Here is a 25,184-nt window from a genome sequence, read left to right as displayed (position 1 = left end):
CTGGCAAGTGTCACTTAAAGCTCTACTTAAGAACTATTTTACTTTCGGGCACCTGGGTGGCTCAGTCAGTTGAGCATCTGACTTCGGCTCAGGTCATGATCTCGCAGTTCGTGAGTTTGAGCCCCACGTCGGGCTCTGTGCTGACAGCTCAGAGCCTGGACCCTGCTTCAGATTCTGTGTCCCCCTCTCTGTCCGCCCCACCCCTGATTGTGCTCCGTCTCTCTCTGTCTTTCAAAAATGAATAAACATTAAAAAAAAAAAAAAGGACTATTTTACTTTCTAGTTAGAGTCTGAATCTCATTCGTCTTCTCTGACTCCATGAAGAGGGTTTAAAAAAAAAAACCTGGATACTGACTTAATCGTGAAGCACATGTCAGCTTTAATAGGCTTAAAAGATAGTTTATATCAAAATACATATTTGTAAAAGGAAGAATTTCTAAAATAAAACTTACACAATACTGAGAATCGAATCTTTAAGTTTAATGGAATGGAGGCATCCTCTCCACTGGGCTACAGAAGAGTGCACATACAGACTGCAAGATCAAAATCAAGACTGGTAAGGCACAGAGAACATCAAGTCGCTGCTTACATCTCACAATGACCACAAAGTCCCTTTAGGAGGAAAGAAGAATTACCACAAAAAACTTAGGAAATAACAAACAGCGAGAGTCTAATGCAGAGAAATCAGCCGCTTGAGCAAACAGAAACACAGAAGAATGAAAAGCCAGAACTAGAATAACACATGATCGGTTAGTTTCAGGTTACAACATACTTCAGGATCCTTGGCTAACCTCCTTTTTAAAAAATTACCTTACTTTTCTACCACACGGAACTATAACTGTCTGATAACAGTCTGGTTTATTACATCAGAGAGTGGCAAGCTATGCCCCGCAGGCCAAATCTAGCCCTTCATCTGCCTCAGTACAGTGTGCAAGATAAAAATGGTCTTTACATTTTAAACAGTTGGGAAAAAAAAATCAAAAGAGTATTTTATGACATCTGAGACATGTGAAACTCAACCTTCAGTGTCCGTGAAGTGTAACTGAAACACAGCCACACTCATCTACTTATGCACGGTCACGGCCATGGCTGTTTCTGTGCCACCACAGTGGAGTTGAGAAGTTGCTACAGAGATTATATGGCCACAAAGCCTAACGTATTTCTTATCTGATCCTTCACAGAAAAGTTTGCTGTCCCTCCATCTTGTAGTATTAGACCCCTATGGAAAAGACGCACTAGTGACCTTGCTTGACCTGCAGGAAAGCACAATTTTCTGAATCTCCGCACAGCACTAGAATGTGAATAAGCTATGTAATGTTAGTTATCTCCTAGGCTTTGAGACAGGGATCTGTCCTGGTTTTCGTAGTAACTTTACCAAGTGGTTATGTTTGGAACTGGGCCTTCCCCCAGCCAAAAAGATTCGTTTAATCACTGGTACTTCTTGAATACACTCTAGCTATATAAACCTTCTGTGCATCAATAATTCTGTCTCTGTGCTGTCCAGGATCTTCTATTTCTGGATCACCCAGATTTTAAAGTTTTATTTACCTCTTCCTCCAAGAGAATTATATAAAGAGAACATTCTATGACAAAGAACTATATGATTTACCATTCATACGCAGCGCAAGTCCAGTTTATGAGGTAGCTGGAACATCATCGCAAAATCTGCATGTACTTGAGTTCTCTGCATATTTCGTTGTACGCCGACGTACCACATTTTACTTACTTATCTTCTGATTCCAAAAGCAAGAGTCAAAAACTAAAGATACTTCAATATTAAAAGAGCCAGCACCTACCAGCCGTTCTGAGCTCCAAGCCACATAGTTGGTAAAAGGCTACTCATTTTCTGGGCTTCTTCTCTTACCAGGTCTTGTTCATTTGGCAATACTGACATCTGGTCTTTATACGCATCTGAGTCATTACTGGGAAAGGTAGGGAAAGGCAAAAGATTGCAGTAAGCTTAGCTAGTTTCCAGAGACTGAACACTTCTATATTTTAGTTTAACACTTGGAAAAAATAAAATCAAACACTAGACTTCCAGAAAAGCCAAATTTAAGTGCTTATAATCAGTATTTCAATAGTTATACCAGAAGTAACATTAACATATGAGAGAGGACCAAGGTGCACATAAGGAGTTAAGACACAGTAATGAAATATAGCAGTTAATATCCAGACTATAATTATGGCTCTCCTTTACGGTTCTTTTGAATTTTATAAGTTTTTTCTTGGGGCGGGGGGGTGGGGGGAAGCAGAGGAAAGGATGGTTTGTTTAAAAAATCATATACACACACAAAGGAATGAGTATAAAGAATTTTCTAAAATAAAGTATTAAGTTAAAACATGCTTGCATTCTCTCCCAAGACCTTCTTTCTTTTGGATTGTCAGAATATTTTTAGAAAAAGATAACTGAGCTATCAAATCCAAAACATACCTGCTAATTCTAAAAAGATGAGTTTATTCTTAAATTAACAAATGTTAATAGGCCCTTGACTGTTCTATAAACTAAGAGGAAGACTATTAAATTGTAAAAAGAATCACATTTAAATGTATCCCCATCAGCTTTCTATAAAGGCCTAGAGAAGGCAGAAAATAAAATTAAAGAATTCACTAAATGGGCCGGTATTATCAAACACTTTAAAGGAAGAGCTGTTTGGGGCACCTGGATGGCTCAGTTGATTAAGCATCCGACTTTGGCTCAGGTCACGATCTTGCGGTTCGTGAGTTCAAGCCCTGCGTCGGGCTCTGTGCTAACAGCTCAAAGCCTGGAGCCTGCTTTGGATTCTGTATCTCCTCCTCCCTCTGCCCCTCTCATGCGTATGCTCTGTCTCTCTCTGTCTCCCAATAATAAATAAACATTAAAAAAAATTAAAAAATTAAAAGGAAGAGCTGTTTGCCAGAAAACAAACTTTACAGAAGTCATCCAAGCCCACATGGGAAGTCTAAACTGCCAATTTTGTAGATAACTAGGGTTGAAGTAAGAGGAGGACTGGAAGGAAAATGGCACAATCACAGTTTGAATGGAAATGAAAAAAGAAATCGTATGAGAGGAGAAAATGGCCAGGAAGATTTTGACCAGGTAAGACTTTTTTTTTTAAGTTGTTAGAATAGAGAACACATTGAAGGGGGGCAAGGAGGGAGTGGAAATCCAGAGCGAATGCAGCGGAAGGATAAGTGGAGACACAGACACACTGGGAATGCATAATGACACCACAGTCTGCCACGATCCCATTAGCGGGCATCCCGTGGCTGCTTGAGAGGATTCTGGTTCCTTTTACATAAACACTTATCTGCTTTCCTGAGTTGCCGACCCATCCATATACCTTGACTGATACACAGGCGAGAGGTCCTCTGGGATTTGAACCCCCAGAGGGTCCGTGAAGACATGCTCTGTGTAGACGCCGGGCTGGGAGGCGTCCGCGGTGTCTTCAGCTGTCCCTGCATTGCCTTCTGTAGCCTCCGTAGCTTCTTCTGCTGTTGGAACGTTCTCATCAACCTCACTGTTTTCTGCTTCCTTTTCTACAAAATAAATAACACATGCTAGCCATTCGGAATTTGAGCTTTCCTCCCAATAGTTTCCCCGCACAAAACACCCCCGTAGAATTCCACTCCACTGACCCCGTCCTCCTCCACACTGTATCATGAGATACTAGAATCCTTAACAGTCATCACAGTGTCTTCTTTCAAGCTCTTTCATCCTCGTCACTTCAAGACCTACATTAAGTATGAGTCCATAATGAGACACGTGAGACAGTCTCAGACTCCGGACACTGAAGACATGTAAGGAGGAGAGAGATACCTGGTGGTTTTTCCATCACTGGAGAAGCACCGTTGGTACTGGGGGAAGTGGCGGCTGCTGTCACACCTTCTGTAGAACAACCAACTACGGTGATGCCCCCCAACAGGCTGTCTGTCTCTGCTGAGCTGTTGCTGGTCACGCTGCCACACAGAGACGCTTTGTCTACCTGTCCAGATTCTGAAAGCTCCTCTCCCGCAGGGTAGTCTGTTTCTCTGGCTCCTGAAAAACGAGATAAACCTTTTTCTAATAGCTAAGTAAACCCCTGTAAGTAGCATTTTCTCCATTAAGGCAACTATAGGTTTGAAATGAGGTTATGGAGGGGAGACAAAAGGCTACTCGAATACACTGCCAGGAGGGTAACTTTAAATTTTATTTAAACTAACCATCACAAAATGAGAAAGTAGCTTAAAAAATTGGTATTTCTAGTCCTGCAAGCACAAGTAAACATGAAAATGTCACAACGTGACACTTCTGTTCTTAAGGAGCTCCTCAGCAGCCACCTAATGAGGTTTCAAACAAGGAAATCTATTATCTGACAAATCAGCAAGAACAATTTTTTTTTTTTAATTTTTTTTTTTTTCAACGTTTATTTATTTTTGGGACAGAGAGAGACAGAGCATGAATGGGGGAGGGGCAGAGAGAGAGGGAGACACAGAATCGGGAACAGGCTCCAGGCTCCGAGCCATCAGCCCAGAGCCTGACGCGGGGCTCGAACTCACGGACCGCGAGATCGTGACCTGGCTGAAGTCGGACGCTTAACCGACTGCGCCACCCAGGCGCCCCAAGAACAATTTTTTAATTATCAAGATTACTATTTAAAATCTGGACTTCTGGGGGTGCCTGGGTGGCCCAGTCGGTTAAGCGTCCGACTCTTGGTGTCGGCTCAGGTCATGATCTCATGGTTCGTGAGTTTGGGCCCCTCATCATGCTCGCTGCTGTCAGTGCACAGCCTGTTTGGGATTCTCTCTCCCTCTCTCTCTGCTCCTCCCCTGCTCATGTGCATACTCTCAAAAATAAACATTTAAATAAAAAATAAAATAAAATAAAATAAAATAAAATAAAATAAAATAAAATAAAATAAAATAAAGAAATTGAAATGAAATGAAACAAAACAAAACAAAATAAAACAAAACAAAAGAAGGACTTCCATGGTGCCACAGTGGCTCAGTCAGTTAAGCATCCAACTTTGGCTCAGGTCACAATCTCACATTTTGAGGGCTGAGCCCTGCCTTGGGCTCTCTGTCTCTGTCTCTCTGCCCCTCACCCACTGGTTCTTGTTCTCTCTCTCTCTCTCTCTCTCTCTCCCTTCCTCCCTCCCTCCAAATAAATAAACTTTAAAATAAACAAAAACGATAAAATAAAATATGGACTTCCCACACTATTAAAAACTGATCATCCTAGGGTGTCTGGGAGGCTCAGTCAGTTAAGCATCTGGCTCTTGATTTTGGCTAAGGTCATGATCTCACAGTTTGTGAGATTGAGATCCACGTCAGGACTGTGAGTGCAGAGCCTGCTTGAGATTCTCTCCCTCTTCTCTCTCTGCCCCTAAACCACTCTTACTCCCTCTCTCAAAAATAAGCATTTAAAAAAAAAAACTGATCACCCTAGGTGTATACAGTGTCTAAGGATATTAGTGATACATTTAATACTAAGCATTTGCCATATAAAGATAAATCCCTTCAGTTTTATTTAGAAAGCTGTTTTTACATAGACATTAAAATATTTTATTGGAGTAAGATATACATATATAACATAAAACTTTATAATTTAATGTTCTTAAGGGTTCAGTTCAGTGGCATTAATTACATTCACAATGTTATGCAAGCACCACAACCATCTATGTCTAAACCTCTTCCATCACCCACCCAGAAAATCAGTACCCATTACACAGTAACTCCCTATTCCCCAAGCCCCTCCTGGCCCAGCCCTGGTAAGTTCTAATCCATCTCTGTCTTTGTGAATCTGCCTAGTCTAGATCCCTTATATAAATGGAATCATACAACATTTGTCCTTTTGTGTCTGGGTTATATTTTGCTTGGCATGTTTCCAAAATTAATCTATGTTGTAGTACATACCAGAATTTCATTCCTTTTTATGACTGAGTAATATTCCACTGTACAGACATATCACCAACCTGTTTCATGTTTAAACCAATGTTTAAACATCACATAATATTCAATACAGAACTTTAGAAAGCCTTCTCTTATCAATCAATCTAAACAGGCTCTTACTCTCTGCCCACCAATCATCTTCTCATATTACCGTGTTTCACTTTCTTCATAGTACTGAAAATATCTTGTTTAGTTATTTGTTTCCAGTTTAGTTTTGGTCTTCCCCAACTAGAACATAAACTCCATGAGAGTGGTGCATGACCATATCTCCGGTAAATAAGTCAGTTCCTGCCAATACAAAGATGTAGATGGTAGGGAGAAAGGGGTGTGGCTTACCCTTACCTGGTACACTGGCTATACAGAGAACATGAGAGTTACACACAGTAAAACTGTCTAGGATGTTGCCTGGTTGAATAGCATCAATAATGATTACTTTTGTAGCTGAATGAGTGCTGGTACAGATCCAGACTAGACTGGATAATTCTTCTTGATTTTTTAACTCCTTCTGTTGTTCCTATGTATACAAAGTAAAAAAAAAAAAGAATGTTTAAAATAATATGTATGTATACTTCATAGGTCAGTGCTATTACAGTAAAGGCCAATGCTATTTTGAGTTTGTCTGCAGATTATTTGAAAGATTAAAAATATAACCACCTTTCAATATTAATTAGTAGACTAGAAAATAGCAGTGATAAAAATGTTCTAGTTCTTGACTGTGATGGCTCCTAAATGGGTGCATACATTTGTCAAAACTCTTTGAACTGTACCATTTTCAAGTGTATATATAGCTTATTGTATGTAAAATATGCTCTAGAAAAGAGCACAAGGAATAAGCAAAGGCGTAATAATCCCAATTAGAAGATGGTCCAGAAAACAGTTTTGGACCAAAGAGCAAAAACAAAGAGGTCAGATGTTAGTGCACACGCTTACCTTAAGTTCCTGGTCTAACTTGTCTAAACTACTCTGTGATGCACTTCGCTGTTTACTGCCTTCTGTATCCAAACCAGCAACATCTTTGTAAAAGACACTTGCTCCAACAACAGAACCACCGTCTCTGGTCTTCCCACCTGATAAGTTGACTCCAACAGCACACCACAGCTTTTTGGGTTTAAGAAGAAGAAAAAAAGGTATTACATCTATTTTGTCTCTAAAAATGTTTAGAATATTTCACATTTCTTTAACAATCTAATGATTAGGAATAGAGGTCTTCTTGTTTCTTTCTTTCTTCCTTTCCTTTCCCTTTCCTTTTCCTTTCCTTTCCTCTTTCCCTTCTTTCTTTCCTTCCTTCCTCCCTCCCTCCCCTTTTTCTTTTTTCTTTTCTTTTCTTTCTTTCTTTCCTTTTCTCTCTCTCTCTCTCTCTCTTTTTCTTTCTCTCTCTCTCTCTCTCTCTCTCTCTTTCTTTCTCTCTCTCTCTCTCTCTCTCTCTTTCTTTCTTTTCCTTTTAAGTGGGGCTTACTCCCACTGGGTACTCCCCAACAAGGGGCTTGAACTCAATACCCTGAGATTAAGAATCTCATGCTCTGAATCAGACAGGCGCCCCATGAATACAGGTCTTTAATATTCAAAGTATCCCAGTTTAAAACTACGAAAGAAACAATAACCTCACTCACAGAAGTAGAATTTAAACTTTCTTGGTTTTAGGGGGAAAAATCCACCCAGAGCTTAAGAAATATTTTCTTTAACTCCAAAATATAATCTACCTTCATGGATGTATCTTTTTCATCTAGGGGTCTGAGATAGACAGGCACAGGTAGATTTTTCATCTTATTTTCCCCTTGGCCATTGGTTACCTAATAATTAGGAAGAGGAGAGAAAAAGACACATTGGTAAGCCTCATCAAAAGTGAATTCACAGAACCACTGAGCCATGAGCAAGCCCTGATAGTACATATTTTTTCTTTGAAATCAAGTTCAAGTTAATTTTGTTATTCTTATTTGAAAAATAAGCAGAAAGTCATCACGTGGCAATTAGAAACAATAAACAAGATACCATGGGAGCTCTTAAGAGATACACTAATTCATGAACATGTTCATGCATATGTGTGTTCAGGAGCATGTATGTGTGTGCATGTGTACACATGTGCTGAGTCTTTGAGCGGAGGAAATATGGAAGCAGACAAGTTCCTGTAGAAGTGAACTGAGTTTTACATCAATAGTCTGAAAGGCTCCATGACAATGGTTTCTTAAAACTTCTAAAAAATAGATGTGTTTTTTTAAAAAATGAAATCTTCAAATACTGAAATAGGTCAGGATACTCATTAAACTCAATAGCTCCCCACCCAAATTGGATTAAAAGATGGTCAGATGATCTGAATAAACATTTTTCCAAAGAAGACATACAGACAGCTAACAGGTACATAAAAAGATGCTCAGCATCATTAATCACCAGGGAAATGCAAATCAAAACCACAGTGAGATATCACTTCACACCACAATTGCTATTATCAAAAAGACAAGAAATAACAAGTGTTGGCAAGGATGTGGAGAAAGGGGAACCCTTGTGCCTCTGTAGGTGCGAATGTAAATTGGTGTAGCCACCGTGGAAAATAGGATGGAGGTTCCTCAAAAAATTAAAAATAGGGGTGCCTGGCTGGCTCAGCCAGTAGAGTATGTGACTCTTGATCTCGGGGTCGTGAGTTTAAGCCCTGCGTTGGGCACAAAGATTACTTACAAAAAAAATTAAAAATAGAACTACCATACAATGCAGCAATTCCACTTCTGGGTATTTACCTGGAGAAAACAAAAACATTAACTTGAAAAGATATATGGATCTCTATGCTCACCGCAGCATTATTTACAGCAGCAAGGACATGGAAACAACCTAAGTGTCCATCGATAAAAGAACACAGAAAGGAAATATGATATACAAATACAATGGAATATTATCCAGCCATAATGGTATCTTGCCATTTGTGACAACATGGATGGAACTTAAGGGCATTATGGTAAGTGAAATAAATTCAGACAGAGAAAGACAAATACCATATGATCTCACTCATATGTGGAATCTTAAACAAACATACAAAGCTCAAATACAGAGAATAAACTGGTGGCTGCTAGAGGCAGGGTGAGAAGTAGGTGAAGTGGTTCGTAAAGGCGGTCAAAAAGTGCAAACTCCCAGTTATAAAATAAGTCATGGGGATGTAATGTACAGCACGACAACTATAATTAATAATACTGTATTGCACATTTAAAGTTGCTAAGAGAGGAATCTTTAAAGTTCTCACTGCAAGAAAAAAAATCTGAAACCACGTTCAGTGATGGATGTTAACTATTAACTAGACTTATTGTGGTGATCATTGCAAAATATACAAAATATCAAATTATTATGTTGTATACCTGAAACTAATATAATGCTATATGTCGACTCTACTTCACTAAAAACAAAACAAAACAAAAACACAAGAAACAAACCAGCAGGATACCTCAAGTCCCACACACTTGAGAAACCTCCTGTTGACCCTCTCCCTCCCTCCTCACCGACTCAGGCACTTCTTTTGGGCTCTGGGGCTCCAGAAAACAGCCTGAGAACCACTACCCTGAACCCTTCTCTAAATGTGTGCCAAATCAATGAACTTGAAATGAGCAGGTTTTGAGACCTGTATTTCAATTCCTTCGTGCCCAGGGACACTCCTCTCCCCTTGCATTTCCACTAGAGGCTCTTACCATGTTCACATGTTACCTGTTTGTACTTTTGAGGCAGACTCCAGCCAAAAGCCTGCACTCTACCATCTTCCTTCTGGACGTGTGCCTTTACCTGGCGATACTGTTCTCTCTTCTGTTCTCTGCGTGAGGCTAAACTAGCTTCAGTTCTAAAAGGAAAAGAGATATCCCTTTTTAATTAAGGGGATACAATAACAACAGCATCTCTCCCCCTTCCCACTGAGAGAGCAAAAATAACAACCAAAAAATTACATAATTTCAGAAGAGTTTACTTCAGACTTTTGCCTTAAGAAGTATTATCCTAAAGCTGGTCTTTTTAAAGTTTTGCGGGCGGTACAGCATTCAAGCTTTAACAGATTAGCAAGCAGTCTGTTTTATTATGTTTAAACATCAGCCATCAGATTTCTATCAGGTTTCAGATTTTGGCCATATGAAAGGGAAAAATTCTTAAATATCTTTAGTTCCTCCCTTTTTTGTTCATTCAACAAACATTTACTGAGAATTTTCTAATGCCTGGGAATGTACTAGAAGTGACTGAAGATCAACAAATCAATATGGTCTTAGGAAGATAATAAAAGGTTCATTTCTGGGCCCCATTAATTTGTTTCCAAAGACAAAAGTGCAAACTGACTGGATAAGCTTGTGAACGATGGAGTAAAATAACAAAGAAAACCATCCTGAAAATAGTTGGTCTTTCTTTGGGCTATTTAAATTTTTGTGAGGTGATTTGCTGTGTAGGTGGTAGTTAACCAATCTGTGTGCCAAACACTTTATATATAAAGCACTATATAATTTAACCCTAGTGTCCCTGAGCCAGGTTATCATACTCATTTTACAGGCAGGGACACTGGGGCTCGGAGAGGTTAGCTTGTCCAAAGTCATGGACCTAAGGAGTAGCAGAGTCAGGAGAGAAATTCAGCTACTTGTGACACCAAAGGAAATGTTCAAACATCCAGGATATAGGCTCATAGAGGCCTTTAACTCTACTGATATTTGTCAGTGTTGTTATACCAGCACCAAGGAGACATTTTAAAGCAATTCTCTGTTTATGAAAGCCCTGACATGCAATTTTCATAAAAGATATTGACTACAAGTAATTTACTTAAAGGTACACAGCCACATTACAAAAATGGTTTCTTTATAGACTTATTGTGAACCTTATAGCTGATCTGATAAGCGGCAAGAATATCTTAACTGTTAACTTATTTTTAGAGCATAAGCACAAGTCTGGAAAATACTTACTCTTCGCTAAGGAAATCAAAGGCTTTGGACTTATCCCCAGGGAGCTGAGATAAGGTGCTGCTTCTTTTCTTGACAGAAGGAGTAACATGAGAGGTGGGTGCATTGTACTTCAAATTAACAGGTGGTTCAGGTTTCTTAGCAGTATTACTTGAGGAGCTAAAAAGTCGGCTGAAACTAAAGAAAAAAGTGAGAGTGAGAGAGAGTGAGTGAGCGAGAGACAGTAAGAGCCTTATTTCATGCACTGTGAGAAACAGTCCATAACTTTCCACAAGTTAGAATGCTTTTACAAGGCAATGAGTTAGAAACTGGCAGAAAGATTTTTGTAGTCATATACTACTTAGCAATTAACTCACTCACAGCCAAACTCACACATTCAGTAAAGAGAAACTATTGCTTAAAATGGCAGACCCTTGTTCTTCAATTAGCAATTCACATAATGAAAGGAAGAAAGTCTTAAGTACAGGGAACTTCCTGTAATAAAGAAATAAAGTAAGATGGTTCCTAGCTCCTACTTGGTGAGTAGTGGTTAAACAGCGAGGTTATGGCTGCAAGATTTGAACAGAAGCTTAGTTTGCCAATTCTAAAAATAGTAAGAAAGCACTGGAACACATATTGCCATTTTAACATCTTATACATATTTCTATTAAGCTCAAATCATAGATCTACCTTCACATCCACTGAAAAGAATGAACACTTCCAATAAACAGCAGATTCACCAAAAAATGGATGTTTTAAGCATAGTAAATGCACAGTACTTCTAGCAGGAACATAATTCAAGTCCAAAACACACAAATATACACACTTCTCAAACCTACAGACACTAAATTTCTAAGCTTTACTTTGTCAAGTTCCATAACAATCACAGAACCAGCGAATCCACGTTAACTTATTCACTGAGGATCCAGGTAATTATCAACTCTATGAATAATCTCCAATAGTTTTTATTTAATTTAGCAGAAGATTCCACCAAATGCACAACCAACATGATGCAGCTTACGATAGCATATGTTTTGTCCTCAAGAATAGCCTTACCGAGCTGGCATGCTACATATTAAAAAGAAGAAGTACAGTTTAGCCATATACTCCAAATTTTAAAAAGAAAGAAGACATAAAATCACACTTAAAAAAATTCTGACTGTAATCTTCTTGTTTCAAAGTGCTCTCTGATATCTTTATGTGTTTTTAGATACTTACAACTGCCAAATGCTTGACCTTTTTTTTTCCTGCATGGCTGGATTTTCTCTTGATGCACTACATTTGAAAAGAAAAACAAAGAAAGAAAAAATGTTTTATCAGTTAGGTGTTCTAGCTTTCTATCTGAAGAACAGAGGACCCAAGAAGTTCATGAAATACACAAAGGAGAATCAGCAATTAAATTCAGTAAGTAGTTGCTTTGACCTATCAACTGTCAGTCAACCTGTAAAGGCTAATACAACTAAGATAAATAAAACACCATCCCTTCATCAAGAGTCCAGTCTGCTAACAGTGACAAGACTGTTATCTGTGCTAAACAGGCAGCTAACATGCCTGAATGTTAATATTTAAAATTTTTTATTGAAGAGATATCCTCCAATTCTCCCTTATGTCAAAATACTGTCTTATAAATCCTAAACCCTTATCTTTACATAAAGGTCTCTATCATCTCATGCTCTAAGTTCTCATAAAATAACCTGTAACTTTACTGTTCTGATGTGTCATTTTTCACAGGACTAAAACTTTCCCATTACTGAAAAGATCACCAGAGATGGGGATAAACTGGTAGTTCAAGAAAATTTCAGAATTTGGCACTCCATACCAATTTAGTAAGGTGGTAAGGATTCCGCTTTCACTATCAGAGTTCAGTTTTCACTGTTTTTTAAAGGACTGAATTTAAAACATCTTTTAATTCAATGAAAAAGTTAAAAGTGAGCTACCATTTCTTTTGTGGAACACCACATGGCTGTTAGAATTAAAAACAGCAATGATGGGGCGCCTGGGTGGCTCAGTTGGTTAAGTGTCCGACTTCGGCTCAGGTCATGATCTCACAGTTCGTGGGTTCGAGCCCCATGTCGGGCTCTGTGCTGACAGCTCAGAGCCTGGAGCCTGCTTCTGATTCTGTGTGTGTGTGTGTGTGTGTGTGTGTGTGTGTGTCTCTCTCTCTCTCTGCCCCTCCCCACTTGCACTCTGCCTCTCCCTCTCTCTGTGTCAAAAATAAATAAACATTTAAAAAAATGAAAAAAAATAGCCATGAAAAGTAGAACCTGTCTATATACCTCAATTTTTAAAACATTTATCCATTATTTATTTAATATCCATTAAATGTGAGAGTTAAGAACAAGCTTCTTAGTACATCAGTTTCTTTGACCAATAAATGAAGATCAAATTCTGATCTCCTTCCTTGTTAGCAGCTATAAGCAATTACAATTTTAGCAAATTGTCAATGTGCTATTCAAAGTACTTTCATTCTAGTACGACATTGGTAAAAGATGTATAAACTGTTAAATAATGTAATCACAAACAAGTAAAAGTTGGAGGTTAAAAAATATGCTTATAAACTTTAATATGATGTATTGGTGTATATGTACTGTTATTGGTAAATCTGACATGGGAATCTAAACTCAAAAATATGGGCGGAGTGCCTGAGTGGCTCAGTTGGTTAAGTGTCCAACTTCAGCTCAGGTCACGATCTCACAGCTCGTGAGTTCGAGCCCCGCATCAGGTTCTGTGCTGACAGTTTGGAGCCTGAAACCTGCTTTGGATTCTGTGTTCTCCTTCTCTCTGCCTCTCCCCTGCTTGCACTCTGTCGGTTTCTCAAAAATGAATAAATGTTAAAAAAAAAAAAAAAAATTTTAAGTAAAGAACACTGTTACTAAGTATGACCATAAGATGGCAGCAGTAGGTGTGATCTAAGATCCAACCAACAAAGATGTCAACAGAAGGTACATTTTGCATGAATAGTCAGAAAAGAGGGAAAACCAAACAAGAGTATTTTACAGAAAGACACTGAGAAAAATGACTTAGTTTCCTGTTTGGCACAAGAAATTTTTATCTTTTCCTGACATTATTGCAAAAGTAGTTGTCAATTTCTATATTCTTTTGAAAAATGACCACCATTCATAAGTAATAACAATTACCTTTTAGAGGTCATAGGAATATTTGCCAAGGGCCCTTTGCTCAAAAGGCACCCACTTTGATCACATTCTGTTCCTACTTCCTAGTGTTACTTTAGAAAGTATCTCCTAGTGGGGTGCCTGGGTGGCGCAGTAGGTTAAGCATCTTGGTTTTGGCTCACGTCATGATCTGACAGCGTGGGACCCTGCTTGGGATCCTGTCTCTTTCTCTCTCTCTCTCTCCCTCCCACGTTTGTGCACTTGTGGCTGCGCGATCTCTCTCTCTCAAAATAAGTAAACTTCTGTAAAAATCCAAGTTAATTAAAAAAAAAAAAAAGGTATCTCCTAGTAAACAGAGTAAGAGGTTTGGATCCCCAAGGCAAGACTCTAGTTCTGAGTGAAGGAATGTTCAAACCTAGGAAACAATACTAGAAAAACACCAAGAGGCACTTCTCACCGAATCATCTCTGTCCATCGAACAGCTTCCTGAAGCTCCATCAATCTCTCTTTATACTGGTTTCTCTCCATTAGAACACGGGCCATTTCTACTCTAGTAAACCGCTTCCTCTGGGCTGTGGGAATATCACTCTGTAACGAAAAGAACACTGCAGATCACTCTGGGAGCCTATGTCTGTTTTGGTGTTATGTTAAACTTAAAGCTTTGAAAGATTTCTTAATTTCTAATCTACTGGATCATTTAAAGAGAAATAATCTTCTAAAAATAAAATCAATAGAGAGATTTAAATAATTACCTATGATGAAGAAAGGTATACAATTTAATTTCTGAAAATAGAGATATTTGAATATACCATAAGGAAAATGCAAAGAACAGTGTAGATTTTGAACTACAACCAAAAAAGATTAACAAAATATATCTATATAGACTTAACAAGCTCACCTGGAAATGTTCCTCTAATAACATTATTTTCAGTTGATGTTCTACAACAAACGCTAATTATTCAGCAATTTTTACAATTTAGTTCTGAAAGGGGTTGTTTACCTCAGACTACCCATCATATACATATCCAAGGCTAGCACAGACAGTAGGCTTACAGCCTAGTTAGATCACCGAGATGCCCAACTCTAAGAGTCACTAAAGCACCAACAGAAATACAACAAGTGTATTAACTAGAGTTCTTCTTAAAGAGAGGAAAGGATGTGACTGTGGTTAAGTCCCAAGAAGGCATGCTCAAGTCAACTTCCTTCTACTGTAATTCCTAAATGCTCTTCTGGGGAGGAAAGTTGGTTTAACTGCAAGGTTTCTGTTTCGCTGAGCAGAGTATACACATTGGGGATCAAAACGGAAAGGGTGGAAAAGTTAAGAAAGAGGCTGAGCTTAGCACTCAGGAGTCTCCTACTTTGTCCTCTCCTTTAAACAGAAGTCAAACAGCAGATGATGAAAGAACTTCGAATCTGCAACATGGTAACCACACTACAAGGTTATCTACCCTCGCAGAAGACTTGTTCTAGACTGTTCACAACAACATTGTTTGTGGTGCTGTAAAAAGCTGAAAATCACCTAAATATACATTAATAGGAAAGCAGATACTTAAATTGTAATATATTCATACAATGGGATATATATAAAGCAGTGAACATGCAAAACTTACAGCATTATACGGTAACACAAGTGATCTCAAAAACATAATACTGAGCAAAAGAAGTAAATCTTAGGGCACATGGGTGGCTCATTCAGTTAGCCATCTGACTCTTGGTTTCGGCTCAGGTCATGATTTCATGGTTTGTGAGCTCAAGCCCCACATCAGGCTCTGCTCTGACAGCAAGGAACCTGCTTGGGATTCTCTACCCACCCCCACCCCGCCCCCACCCCCCGACCCGCTCTTTCCCTGTGTTCGTGCACACACTTCTCTCTCTCAAAATAAATAACAAGTAAATCTTCAACTATGAAATAAAAAACAATGAAAATTGAACCATATTTTGTAGTGATACATATATGCATGATATGATAAAAAAAATTTTTTTAATATATTTTTATGTTAGTTCTACTATGTCCAACATGGGGCTTGAACTCATGACCCTAAGATCAAGAATCACACACTCTACTGACTGAGCCAGGAAGGCGCTCTGATAAAATTCTTTTTTTTTTTCCCCCAAAGGTAAGAAAATGATAAATATAGGACAGTGGTCTCCTCTGGAAGCGGGGAGCACAGGGTATCTTCACTGTTTGATAATGTTCTAGTTCTTAGGTTAGGCAGTGGGGTCCTTATGTTAATTTATTATGTTTCGTAACTTACATGTGTTATGTATATTTTTGGTATGTATCAAGTATTACATATTAGGGGCACCTGTGTAGTTCAGTTGGTTAAGTGTCCAACTCTTGGTTTTGGCTCAGGTCATGATCTCACGGGGTTGTGAGAAAAGCCCCGCATCGGGCTTTGCACTGGGCATGGGGCCTGCTTAAGATTCTCCCTTTCCCTCTGCCCCTCTCTGTCTCTCAGAAAAGAAAAAAAAAGAAAAAAAGTTTATAAACAAAAAGTGAGACTAAAGGGGCATCAATTAAGCATCTTCTACAGGGCACCCACATATCTCAAGGCTGATGCTTGACCAGCAGACACCTGCTATAGGAATAATAATCTAGAAGCCAGAAGAATTACTAGTATGCTAATTATACTGGCAAGAAACTCATATTCAGTTTTTTGAATTTGCATATGTTGAAAACAATATAAGCTGATTGACTCCTATTAAAGTTCTAGAGCTCATCTTTTTGTTAAATACTATTAAACAACTTTTATTATTAAGCTTTCATATTTCAAATTCAAAATTTGAGACAAAACAAACAATAATAAATCCCAAAATGTTTCAACTGGTCCTTGAGCTTGAACAAGCAAATGCAGGTCAAGGCACAGAGCCACAGGAAAAAATAAGCACACCACAGGTCGCCAGAAAGCTCAGCACCTGGATACCATGTGGGAACACGAGCTATCCTATTCAAGACCACAAACAGACCATCTCTTTTCTTTTCTTTTTAAGTTTACTTTGATTTATTTTGAGAGAGAGCATGCACACACAGGTACAAGCCAGCAGGGGAGGGGCAGAGAGAGAGGGAGAGGGAAGATCCCCAGCAGGCTCCATGCTGTCAGCGCTAAGCCAGATGGGGGGCTCGATCTGACAAACTGTGAGATCATGACCTGAGCTGAACTGAGTCGGGCGCTTAACCGACTGAGCCACCCAGATGCCCCCCGACTTTCTTTTTATAATGCTATATCTAAAGATTAACAAGATTTTCTTGAAATACCAAAATATGGTAAGAAAAACAGTCCAAGATTGTAAACCTACATCATCGTCGTCTTTTGCTTTTTGTCGTGCATCTTCAGCTTCTGCGCGAGCTCTAGGGGAAAAATGGAATATGTTATTTGAGTTGCACTCATCTTTTCAAGGAATAAAAGAGTAGGTCACAAATGTTAATCAACACTAAGTGATTATCTGTCTCTTTCCAGAGTATTCAGCTGCTTTCACTTAGGGCAACACTGATGTAGCACTGTTCTCAGGGAAAAAACCGGTGTCGAAGAAAGTGGGGTGAAGGAAAATAATGACTATTGCTAATTTCCTTACTAGCAAATTTTAGAATGGTTCTACTAACTTTTTCTCACATCATGACAGACCCAGAATGTGATCATGGTATCACGGGGTGAGAGGAGGGGCAGGCTCACGGCACAGCGGCCTTTTCCCAGGCAGCTGGTACCCGTCTCGGGGTGACGCCTGGGCCCCTCTGTGGTACACCGGCAAAGACAGGTGGGTTCAGAAGATTCCAGAGAAAACTTACTTCCTAAGCTCTTCCTCCAGCTCCTTGTTCTTTTCCTCCAGCTTCAGTTTGGCCTGTTTCACAGCCTCCAGCTCCCCTTGTAGCACATCTTTCTCACAGGTCAGCTCATCCACCTTTGCTATCAAATCATTCTTCACTACATTCAGAGCATTTCTAAGAAACACGTATTTCGAGTGTATCATTACAAATAAATACTCTTTCTGTCTTTCAGCTTATTCTCTTACAGACTCAAGTAATTATACAACCAAAGCTGAATAATTGAATACTTTAGAGATATTCCATGTGGTGCCATTTGTAAATACAGATTAAAAAACACAGAGCAACCATGTAAGTTTTTACTCTTCTCACTTATCGAAGAATACACGGATAAAGCAAGGCAGATCACCAACGAATGAAAATGACAGAATTAACTAAGATTAAATTTTTACAAAACGGCATCATCCATACGTGTACTGTTGTTAAGTTCTGAAAAAAAAATTACCTAATCAATAAAGTAAGGTTTATCCTTGAATTTACCTTTAATAATTGATGAGGAAAAAAAGTCTAAAGAAAAAAAAACTGGAAAAAAATCTAACATATAGATCTTTTGGGTACAGGTAGGTATAGTGCCTCTAACTGCATTCTATTTTGGATATACCTGGGTGTTCCAAAGATGCTCTGACACAGCAAATTAACAAAGGGCCACTGTCTGCTTTGCCACATGACTCAGAACCTGCCTGAGCCCAATATGTCTGAGGGCCTAAGACCCCCAAAATTATACCTGAAAACCTCCAATTATGGAGGAGAGCTCTGAAAAGGTGGCCTGGGTATACATCGAAACATGTATGCAGAAATAAAGACACCCCAGAGGAAAAAGGTAAGAAATTTGAACAAGGGTCACTGACTCAGATGAGAAACTTCAGTATCTTGTGCTCCTTGTTAAAATTTTGGATATATACTTACTTGGTTTCCAACAGTTGTGTATTTTCTAATATAAGATTCTCAACTTCACGACCCATTCCTACCAAAACAATAAAATAAGAACTCTCAAAACACATTATCAAAAATTACATAAACTTGTATTATAGTAAACTATAGGCTCAAATTTTAATTTATAAATTTTACCTGTCCCTTAGTAACCTTATTTTGTCTATAATTTTATTTGATATATCTACTTGTGTAGGTTATAAAATCATAATTATCGATCACAAAACAAAGCTAAGGATTTTGTTAGCCAATTCTTTATAACTGTTAGTCTATATTTTGTTTCTCATAGATAGTATTTCAAAATGATTAAGACTTTTCTGCCAAATATTCTAAAAAGTAGCAGTACTTAGAGAAAAAAAAAAGAGTAAGCATTAATACAGATCAAAAATCATTTCCAAATCACTGCTGATACTGTAGGCTTTTGCCTAAAAATTAGGTCTTACTAAGAGAGAACTGGCAGAAACAAGGCCAAAGAAAGACGGAACCCCAATGCAGATGAAACCTTACCAAAGAAATTATGGTCTTAAAGCCCATGCATTCCATGTAAAGCAAAAACAAAGAACAAGAAATGTTTTATGTAAGAAACAGCATGAAAAAAGATTATTAATCTGTAAAGTTTTATGCATGATATGAAATACATCTGGAATCACAGTGTTATGATTTAATGCATAATGATGTGCAAAAGACAGAAATTAAGATGATTTCCTTCATTTATAAGGATGCTCTTTGATATGTTTTACCAATTCTTTTACACAATGAAAACGGATTAGAATGAAAACCCCACATCAATAATATAAAGTTTCCCTCCAAGTGCCACCTCTGAAATGATAATGTTCAGTTATTACTTTACAGAATCCTGTTTAATAATTTAACGAGGACTGTAAGGTTGGCAGATAGAGCATTCAATGCAAGATCCAATGCAATGATCTTTAGGGAGAAGAAAGTTATTTAATTTGCTAATTATAAGAAACTGAAGAAATAAAACAACACACTAGGGAATGTATCTCAAAAAGTTACCAAATCAAAAAAGCAAAACAAAGCAAAACAAAAGACCCATCACTCACTTAACCCAGCTAATGCTGGAAAATACACATTCAGCGGAAGAAGTAATATTCACACAACCCAGCAAAACAGAAGGGAAATATCCTAAAGAAATATTTCTAAAGAAAACTACATAAGGAAAAGGAATTGTTTTTTCTTTAAATAATTTTTTTAAGGGTAGTATTTCTAATGGCTTAAAGATTATTTAAAACAAAACCAACTTAGGAATGCTAAAAATTCAATGCTTACATATACGGAACTCATATTTTGTCTATTATAATTATCTCAAATACTCTCAAAGATCAGGGTACTTCTACCATGAAGAATAAATATCAGAAACAGTAGCTTATTTAATCATCTATATATTCTTCAAAAAGTGAAAATAAAGACAAACTAAAAAAGTTTCCAGATTCCAATTCCAAAATGAATTTTGGCAAGATACTGCTGAAATATGTGCTTTAAACACTAATGTTAACTTCCAATAAAGCTTTACAGTCAGAAGAAATAGGGTTTAGATTGGTTGAAAAAAGCTTATGTAATGACTGTGTTTGCTATAAACTCTCAAGCATGTAGGGAGATAAGCATAAAAGCTGAAAATATATGGAAGGCAAAAAAAAAAAAAATAGTTGAGCAGAAAAAAATGATGAGAAAGCATTATATGAGGATAGCAGCCAAGAACACCTAGCTTAAAAAGCAGTAATATTAAAGTATTTAAAAGCATACACACCAGAATATTCCCCTGGGTAAGCAGCCCAAGAGAAAAATGAATGAGAATCACAATTAGATTGTTTTTAGAAAGCAAGATCTATGCTCATTTGTGACAAAATGAGAGAAAGGAGACAATAAAATTTAAAAGATGTAGAGAAACCAACCATTAGCTGAACACAATGTAAATATTATAAATAAGAAAAAATCTTGAAATATGTACCATATGGGAATCATATCTGATAATGTAGTTTCTAAAGTTTACACATTCTCAGTAAGAGTTCTCTCAAAATCTAGTGTATAAATTTAATATGTGGTCAATAGGATTGTGCAAAATTTTCATTCTGAAATGTACTGATAAAAACTAACTCCTAACTATAAGAAAAACATAACTTGAAGTGGCCCCATTTCTATTCAAGGCTTCAACCAAACATAAACGTAGATCTAACATATTTGCCAACTTTACCTATTAAAAAACAAGCAAACAACTGCCTGGCAGTTTTGTAAATCATAGAAGTCTCCCTTGGATGTTAGCACCAATCCTCAAGCTACGTCCATAGCTGGGCCTCCAAATGATCTGTTAATCCCTTGAGAAAGTATGCACAATTTTGTCTACCTATACATGCATTTTCCCAAAAGTACACTGCTTTCTTACGAATTCTCCCATAAAGGAGTTCTAATTCTAAAAGGTGAAAGAATCACACAGATTTAGAGGTGAAATAAAACTAATAGAACTACATAGCAATCCATTCGCTAAACTGCTGTGCTGTGTGCTAAAGACTCACTAGTGAGCAAAGGACAGAGTTGTCTTGGCCACACAGAGCTTAGAGCCCCAGGGAAAGGAGTATGTATACAATTATAGTAAAGAACAAAGTGTGGCACATCGAAGAAAGTGAGGTCCATGAGAATACATTTCATGGACAATGGAGCTTTAACTAGGGGATCAAAGCAGAATTCCAACAAGAGGATATGCAAGGGAATATAGAAAGACATAGATATATAGATTTTTTTTTTTTTTTTAAAGAAAGGGAGTAAACAAGCTTTGGTGATTGGTTCTCAAGGAAGCAGGAGAGATCCTGAATGGAGAACTGAGTGGACATTGAGCTCATTCATTCACTGAGACAGTACACGCTGGGGTAGGAATAGCCTTGAGGAACAGGACAACGAATGATGAACTGAGCTTTAGGCACATCAAGTGTAAAGCGCTATAAATCATCTTAGAGGTGTCTTGTGGGCTGCCTGGAAGTAATAGTCTGGGGCTCTAGAAAAAGATCTTAGAAGGAGATAAAAACTGTGGAGCACTTTTCTATGAAAGCCAAGAAACAAGAGCAAGTAAGATTTCACAAAGAAGCATGCCTGGGGCACTGGTATCTGAAAGGTGGGGAGAGAAGAGGATCCTGTAAAGAAGACTGAAAAAGAAAAGAGGCAGGAAAGAATGCAGGAAAGTCTGTTATCACAGAAACTCAGCAAAGATGGTGTTAAAGACAAATGCTACCTAAGAAGTCATATGAAAGAATGTAGATGGAACCAGAAGGAACCGCTGGATATAGCAAACAAGAAGGCTATTTCAGGCAAGGAGAGTGCAGGGAAGAATGTCCACACAGACTGCAGGAGAAGAGGTGTGAGTGGGAAAAGGGAGATCCTGGCAATTTAAAGTAGCTACACATTCAAAAAGTCCGCTTTGTTCACTGATGTATCACAAGCATCTGGGAGATACCTCGCTGATACTGCTGTATAAAGCAGAAATGCAAAGAAAGGGAGTGATTGGGTGGAAAGGTGCTGAAGGTATAGGGTCAGAAGAGGGCAGTACTTTAATTTTTAAATGGAAAAGATCTGAACATGCTTAAATGAGAATAGAAGAAGTAAAGACAGTAAAGTTGAAAATATAGAAGATAACAAGAGAAAGAAAATCCCAAGAGTAGGATGTATGATTTCCAAGTTCTAGAAAGTGGCCATAGAGAATACATGACCAAAGTGAATAGAAAAAGAACTGATGAAAATAAAGTCAAAGGATAAGGACAAACGGGGGTAGGGGGCGGTGCCTCTTTTAAATTAAAATCAGAAAAAAAATTCTAAATGCTGAGTATAGGCATAATGATTGCGAAAATTTATATCCTTGAACAAGAAAAGAGTTCTACAATAATATAGTAATTAAGAAAATGAATAATGAATCACAGAAATGGACTATGTACTTATTTATCAACCCAAGTGAATTAAAGAACCTTGGGAAACAATTTTGTTAGTTTCACTATCTTCCATTTAGTATTACACTTCAATTGCTATCACAGAACTGTACAGAAGAGAAGCCAGGGAACACATGTATGAGTTGGAAATTTCATTTACCATCTTTGACCACAAGGTATTCATGTAAGCATGAGTCACTACACTTAAGGTAATAGAGTAAAATCTTCTAATCTGGAACATTCTAGAGAAAAAATATATCGGTATCTGAAAAAGGGAAAAGACACTAGTTTACAGTCTATTTCTTATTTTCAAAGTAGAAAGGAAACCAGAGTTATCAGGATTTTGCTGTTAACCTATTCATTATGCTTAATTTTCTGACTTAAAGAGTGGAAGCTTTCATCTGATTTAAAAGACCACAATTATCTCTAAATACTATGTGGCTTCTTAACTCTTTCCAAAAAGTTAAGTTTGGAACCACCAACCTCAAAAATTACATTATTCAATATTAGATTATGAAGTAATAAAGAGTATACATTAAAAAAGCACTTCATTCATGGGGCACCTGGGTGGCTCAGTCGGTTAAGCATCTGACTCTTGATTTCACCTCAAATCATGATCTCACTGTTAGTGAGTTGGAGCCCTGCATCAGGCTCTGCACCGCCTGCATGGAGCCTGCTTGGGTTCCTCTCTCCCTCTCTCTCTGCCCTTCCTCTGCTTCCTCATTTTCTCTCTTTCTCTCTCTCTCTCAAAAAAAATGAATAAACTTTAAAAAAAAAAAAAGTGCTTCACTCTGGTTAAATACAAAGAGCAGCATGAAAGAATTTTGGGGGGTATATTGATTCTGCTGGTGATTATAAATTGTGCCCATTTGTCAAAACTCAAAAAATTCACCATAAAGAGTGAATCTTACTGTATATAATAAACACTTAAAAATTCTTCTTTCTAACATTTTTTGCATATACCCTTCAATTTTGCCAGGGACTCAGTTTCCTAAACAGAACTTTTTATGCATAATTAAATGTTAACTAAAGTTACAGTGTAAATTTAAATGTTAAAAAATGGAATGTTCCTTAAGAATTAATCTTTAGCCCTCCTTGAGAAATGCAAACTCATTCAACTGCTTCCAATCTTTTACTTAGACTTTAACAGTGGAAGTCTATGACTAACTGAGAATAGTTTTATTTATGATAAACTTTCAATCTCCCTTGTGAAATAGACTGTGAGCTCCATTTAGACACAGCTTACATTTCCTTCAAAAAATACTTCAAACTTTTGAGGACATAATGGTAATCAATAAATTTAACACAAATTAACACAAGCAATCCCATTCTATATTCACAAGAACTAACAAAGAGCACCTTTTGAGAACACTATATAGTCTTTATTATAATTACACTAATAGATACAAAAACTTTTTTAGAGACCAGTATCTATTCCAAAGGCATAGGTTTTTTAATATGGTAAGATTTTCAATTTCTGTAAGGTTTTAAATTATAAGAAGGGTACATCAAAGCTAACTGACATTAAGTCAGAATCTCATAATTATCATTAAAAGAAACTTTATAGATCACCTAGAGCAGGAGTCTACACATTCTTTATGTAAAGGGTCAGATGGTGACTCTTTTGTCTTTGTAAGCCATATGATCTCTGTTACAGACTACTGAACTGCTGTTGGGTCCAAAGCAACTACACATAATAAATAAACAAATGATAGTGGCTGTGTTCTAATAAAGTTTTATTCATACACACAGGAGAGGAGCTGGATTTGGGCCAGTGAGCCACAGCTGGCTCAATCTTTGAACAAGAATCCAGTTCCTTCATTTCATAGTTAAGAAACTAAGATTGGGAGAGGATAAGCCATTTGGCAAAGGTCACCAGATAAGTACTAAAAGAGCTAAATGCAGTATTCTTTTCAAACCAGGTGTTCTTCAACAACACAAACTCAAAACTGATTACATCCCATAAAGCTAAAACAGAATATTCTGTGAAATCTCAGAAAAAAAACAAGTATTATATATTCTTACTTAATTAAAGTCAACAGAATTTAAGGAAATCTACTTAAGGGGCACCTGAGTGGCTGTCAGTTGAGCACCCGACTTCGGCTCAGGTCATGATCTTGCGGTTTGTGAGTTCGAGCACCACATCAGGCTTGCTGCTGTCAGCACAGAGCCTGATTTGGATCCTCTGGCCCCCTCTCACTGCCCCTCCCCCAAATCAGTAAACATTTAAAAAAAAAAAAAGAAGAAGAAAAAAGAAAAGAAATGTACTTAAGCCAGGAACTATCTATCAGTCTATACACAAACACACACACACACACACACACACCACCGTGCTCCTTATGTGTAATATTGTTCTTGGAATATAGCACAGACTCAATAAAATGTGCTATGTGAATTTCAAAATACAAATTTAAATGCAATTCAATTTGAGAGATATCCACATACAAAGATGCTTTCATTTAAAATTTTCATAATCTCAAAGAATACTTTCCTATTAATTACCTGAAAGTGCAATCACTGTGTGCTACTGAACTGTTGAGGACATTTTAAAGTAATGTTCAATTAAATCATTTAAAATCTATTTTTAAAACAGTATGATACTTCT

General features: G+C 37.6%; 1 protein-coding gene across 13 annotated transcripts in view; it reads right to left on the bottom strand.

The window, feature by feature from the left end:
- SPAG9 (sperm associated antigen 9) overlaps positions 1–25,184 on the bottom strand; it is a 134,027-nt gene that overhangs the window by 16,315 nt on the left and 92,528 nt on the right. For 5 of the 13 annotated variants that reach the window (XM_043584045.1, XM_043584049.1, XM_043584057.1 and 2 more), the window contains 16 exons: positions 20,419–20,430; positions 19,158–19,172; positions 18,627–18,684; positions 17,685–17,837; positions 17,198–17,249; positions 14,358–14,488; positions 12,006–12,062; positions 10,812–10,985; positions 9,589–9,718; positions 7,608–7,697; positions 6,838–7,005; positions 6,250–6,421; positions 3,797–4,015; positions 3,321–3,516; positions 1,797–1,922; positions 453–533 (listed from right to left, as the gene is read on the bottom strand). In XM_043584045.1, the coding sequence (XP_043439980.1) occupies positions 453–533; positions 1,797–1,922; positions 3,321–3,516; positions 3,797–4,015; positions 6,250–6,421; positions 6,838–7,005; positions 7,608–7,697; positions 9,589–9,718; positions 10,812–10,985; positions 12,006–12,062; positions 14,358–14,488; positions 17,198–17,249; positions 17,685–17,837; positions 18,627–18,684; positions 19,158–19,172; positions 20,419–20,430 (1,834 nt within the window). The remainder of the gene's footprint in view (positions 1–452; positions 534–1,796; positions 1,923–3,320; positions 3,517–3,796; positions 4,016–6,249; positions 6,422–6,837; positions 7,006–7,607; positions 7,698–9,588; positions 9,719–10,811; positions 10,986–12,005; positions 12,063–14,357; positions 14,489–17,197; positions 17,250–17,684; positions 17,838–18,626; positions 18,685–19,157; positions 19,173–20,418; positions 20,431–25,184) is intronic. The other 8 variants (XM_043584048.1, XM_043584050.1, XM_043584053.1 and 5 more) reach the window with 3 other exon arrangements.

This window comes from Prionailurus bengalensis, chromosome E1, assembly GCF_016509475.1.
Source record: "Prionailurus bengalensis isolate Pbe53 chromosome E1, Fcat_Pben_1.1_paternal_pri, whole genome shotgun sequence".
In the NCBI taxonomy this organism is placed as follows: Eukaryota; Metazoa; Chordata; class Mammalia; order Carnivora; family Felidae; genus Prionailurus; species Prionailurus bengalensis.
Note: the sequence above shows the minus strand (reverse complement) of the source record. Positions and strands in the feature narration are given on the sequence as shown.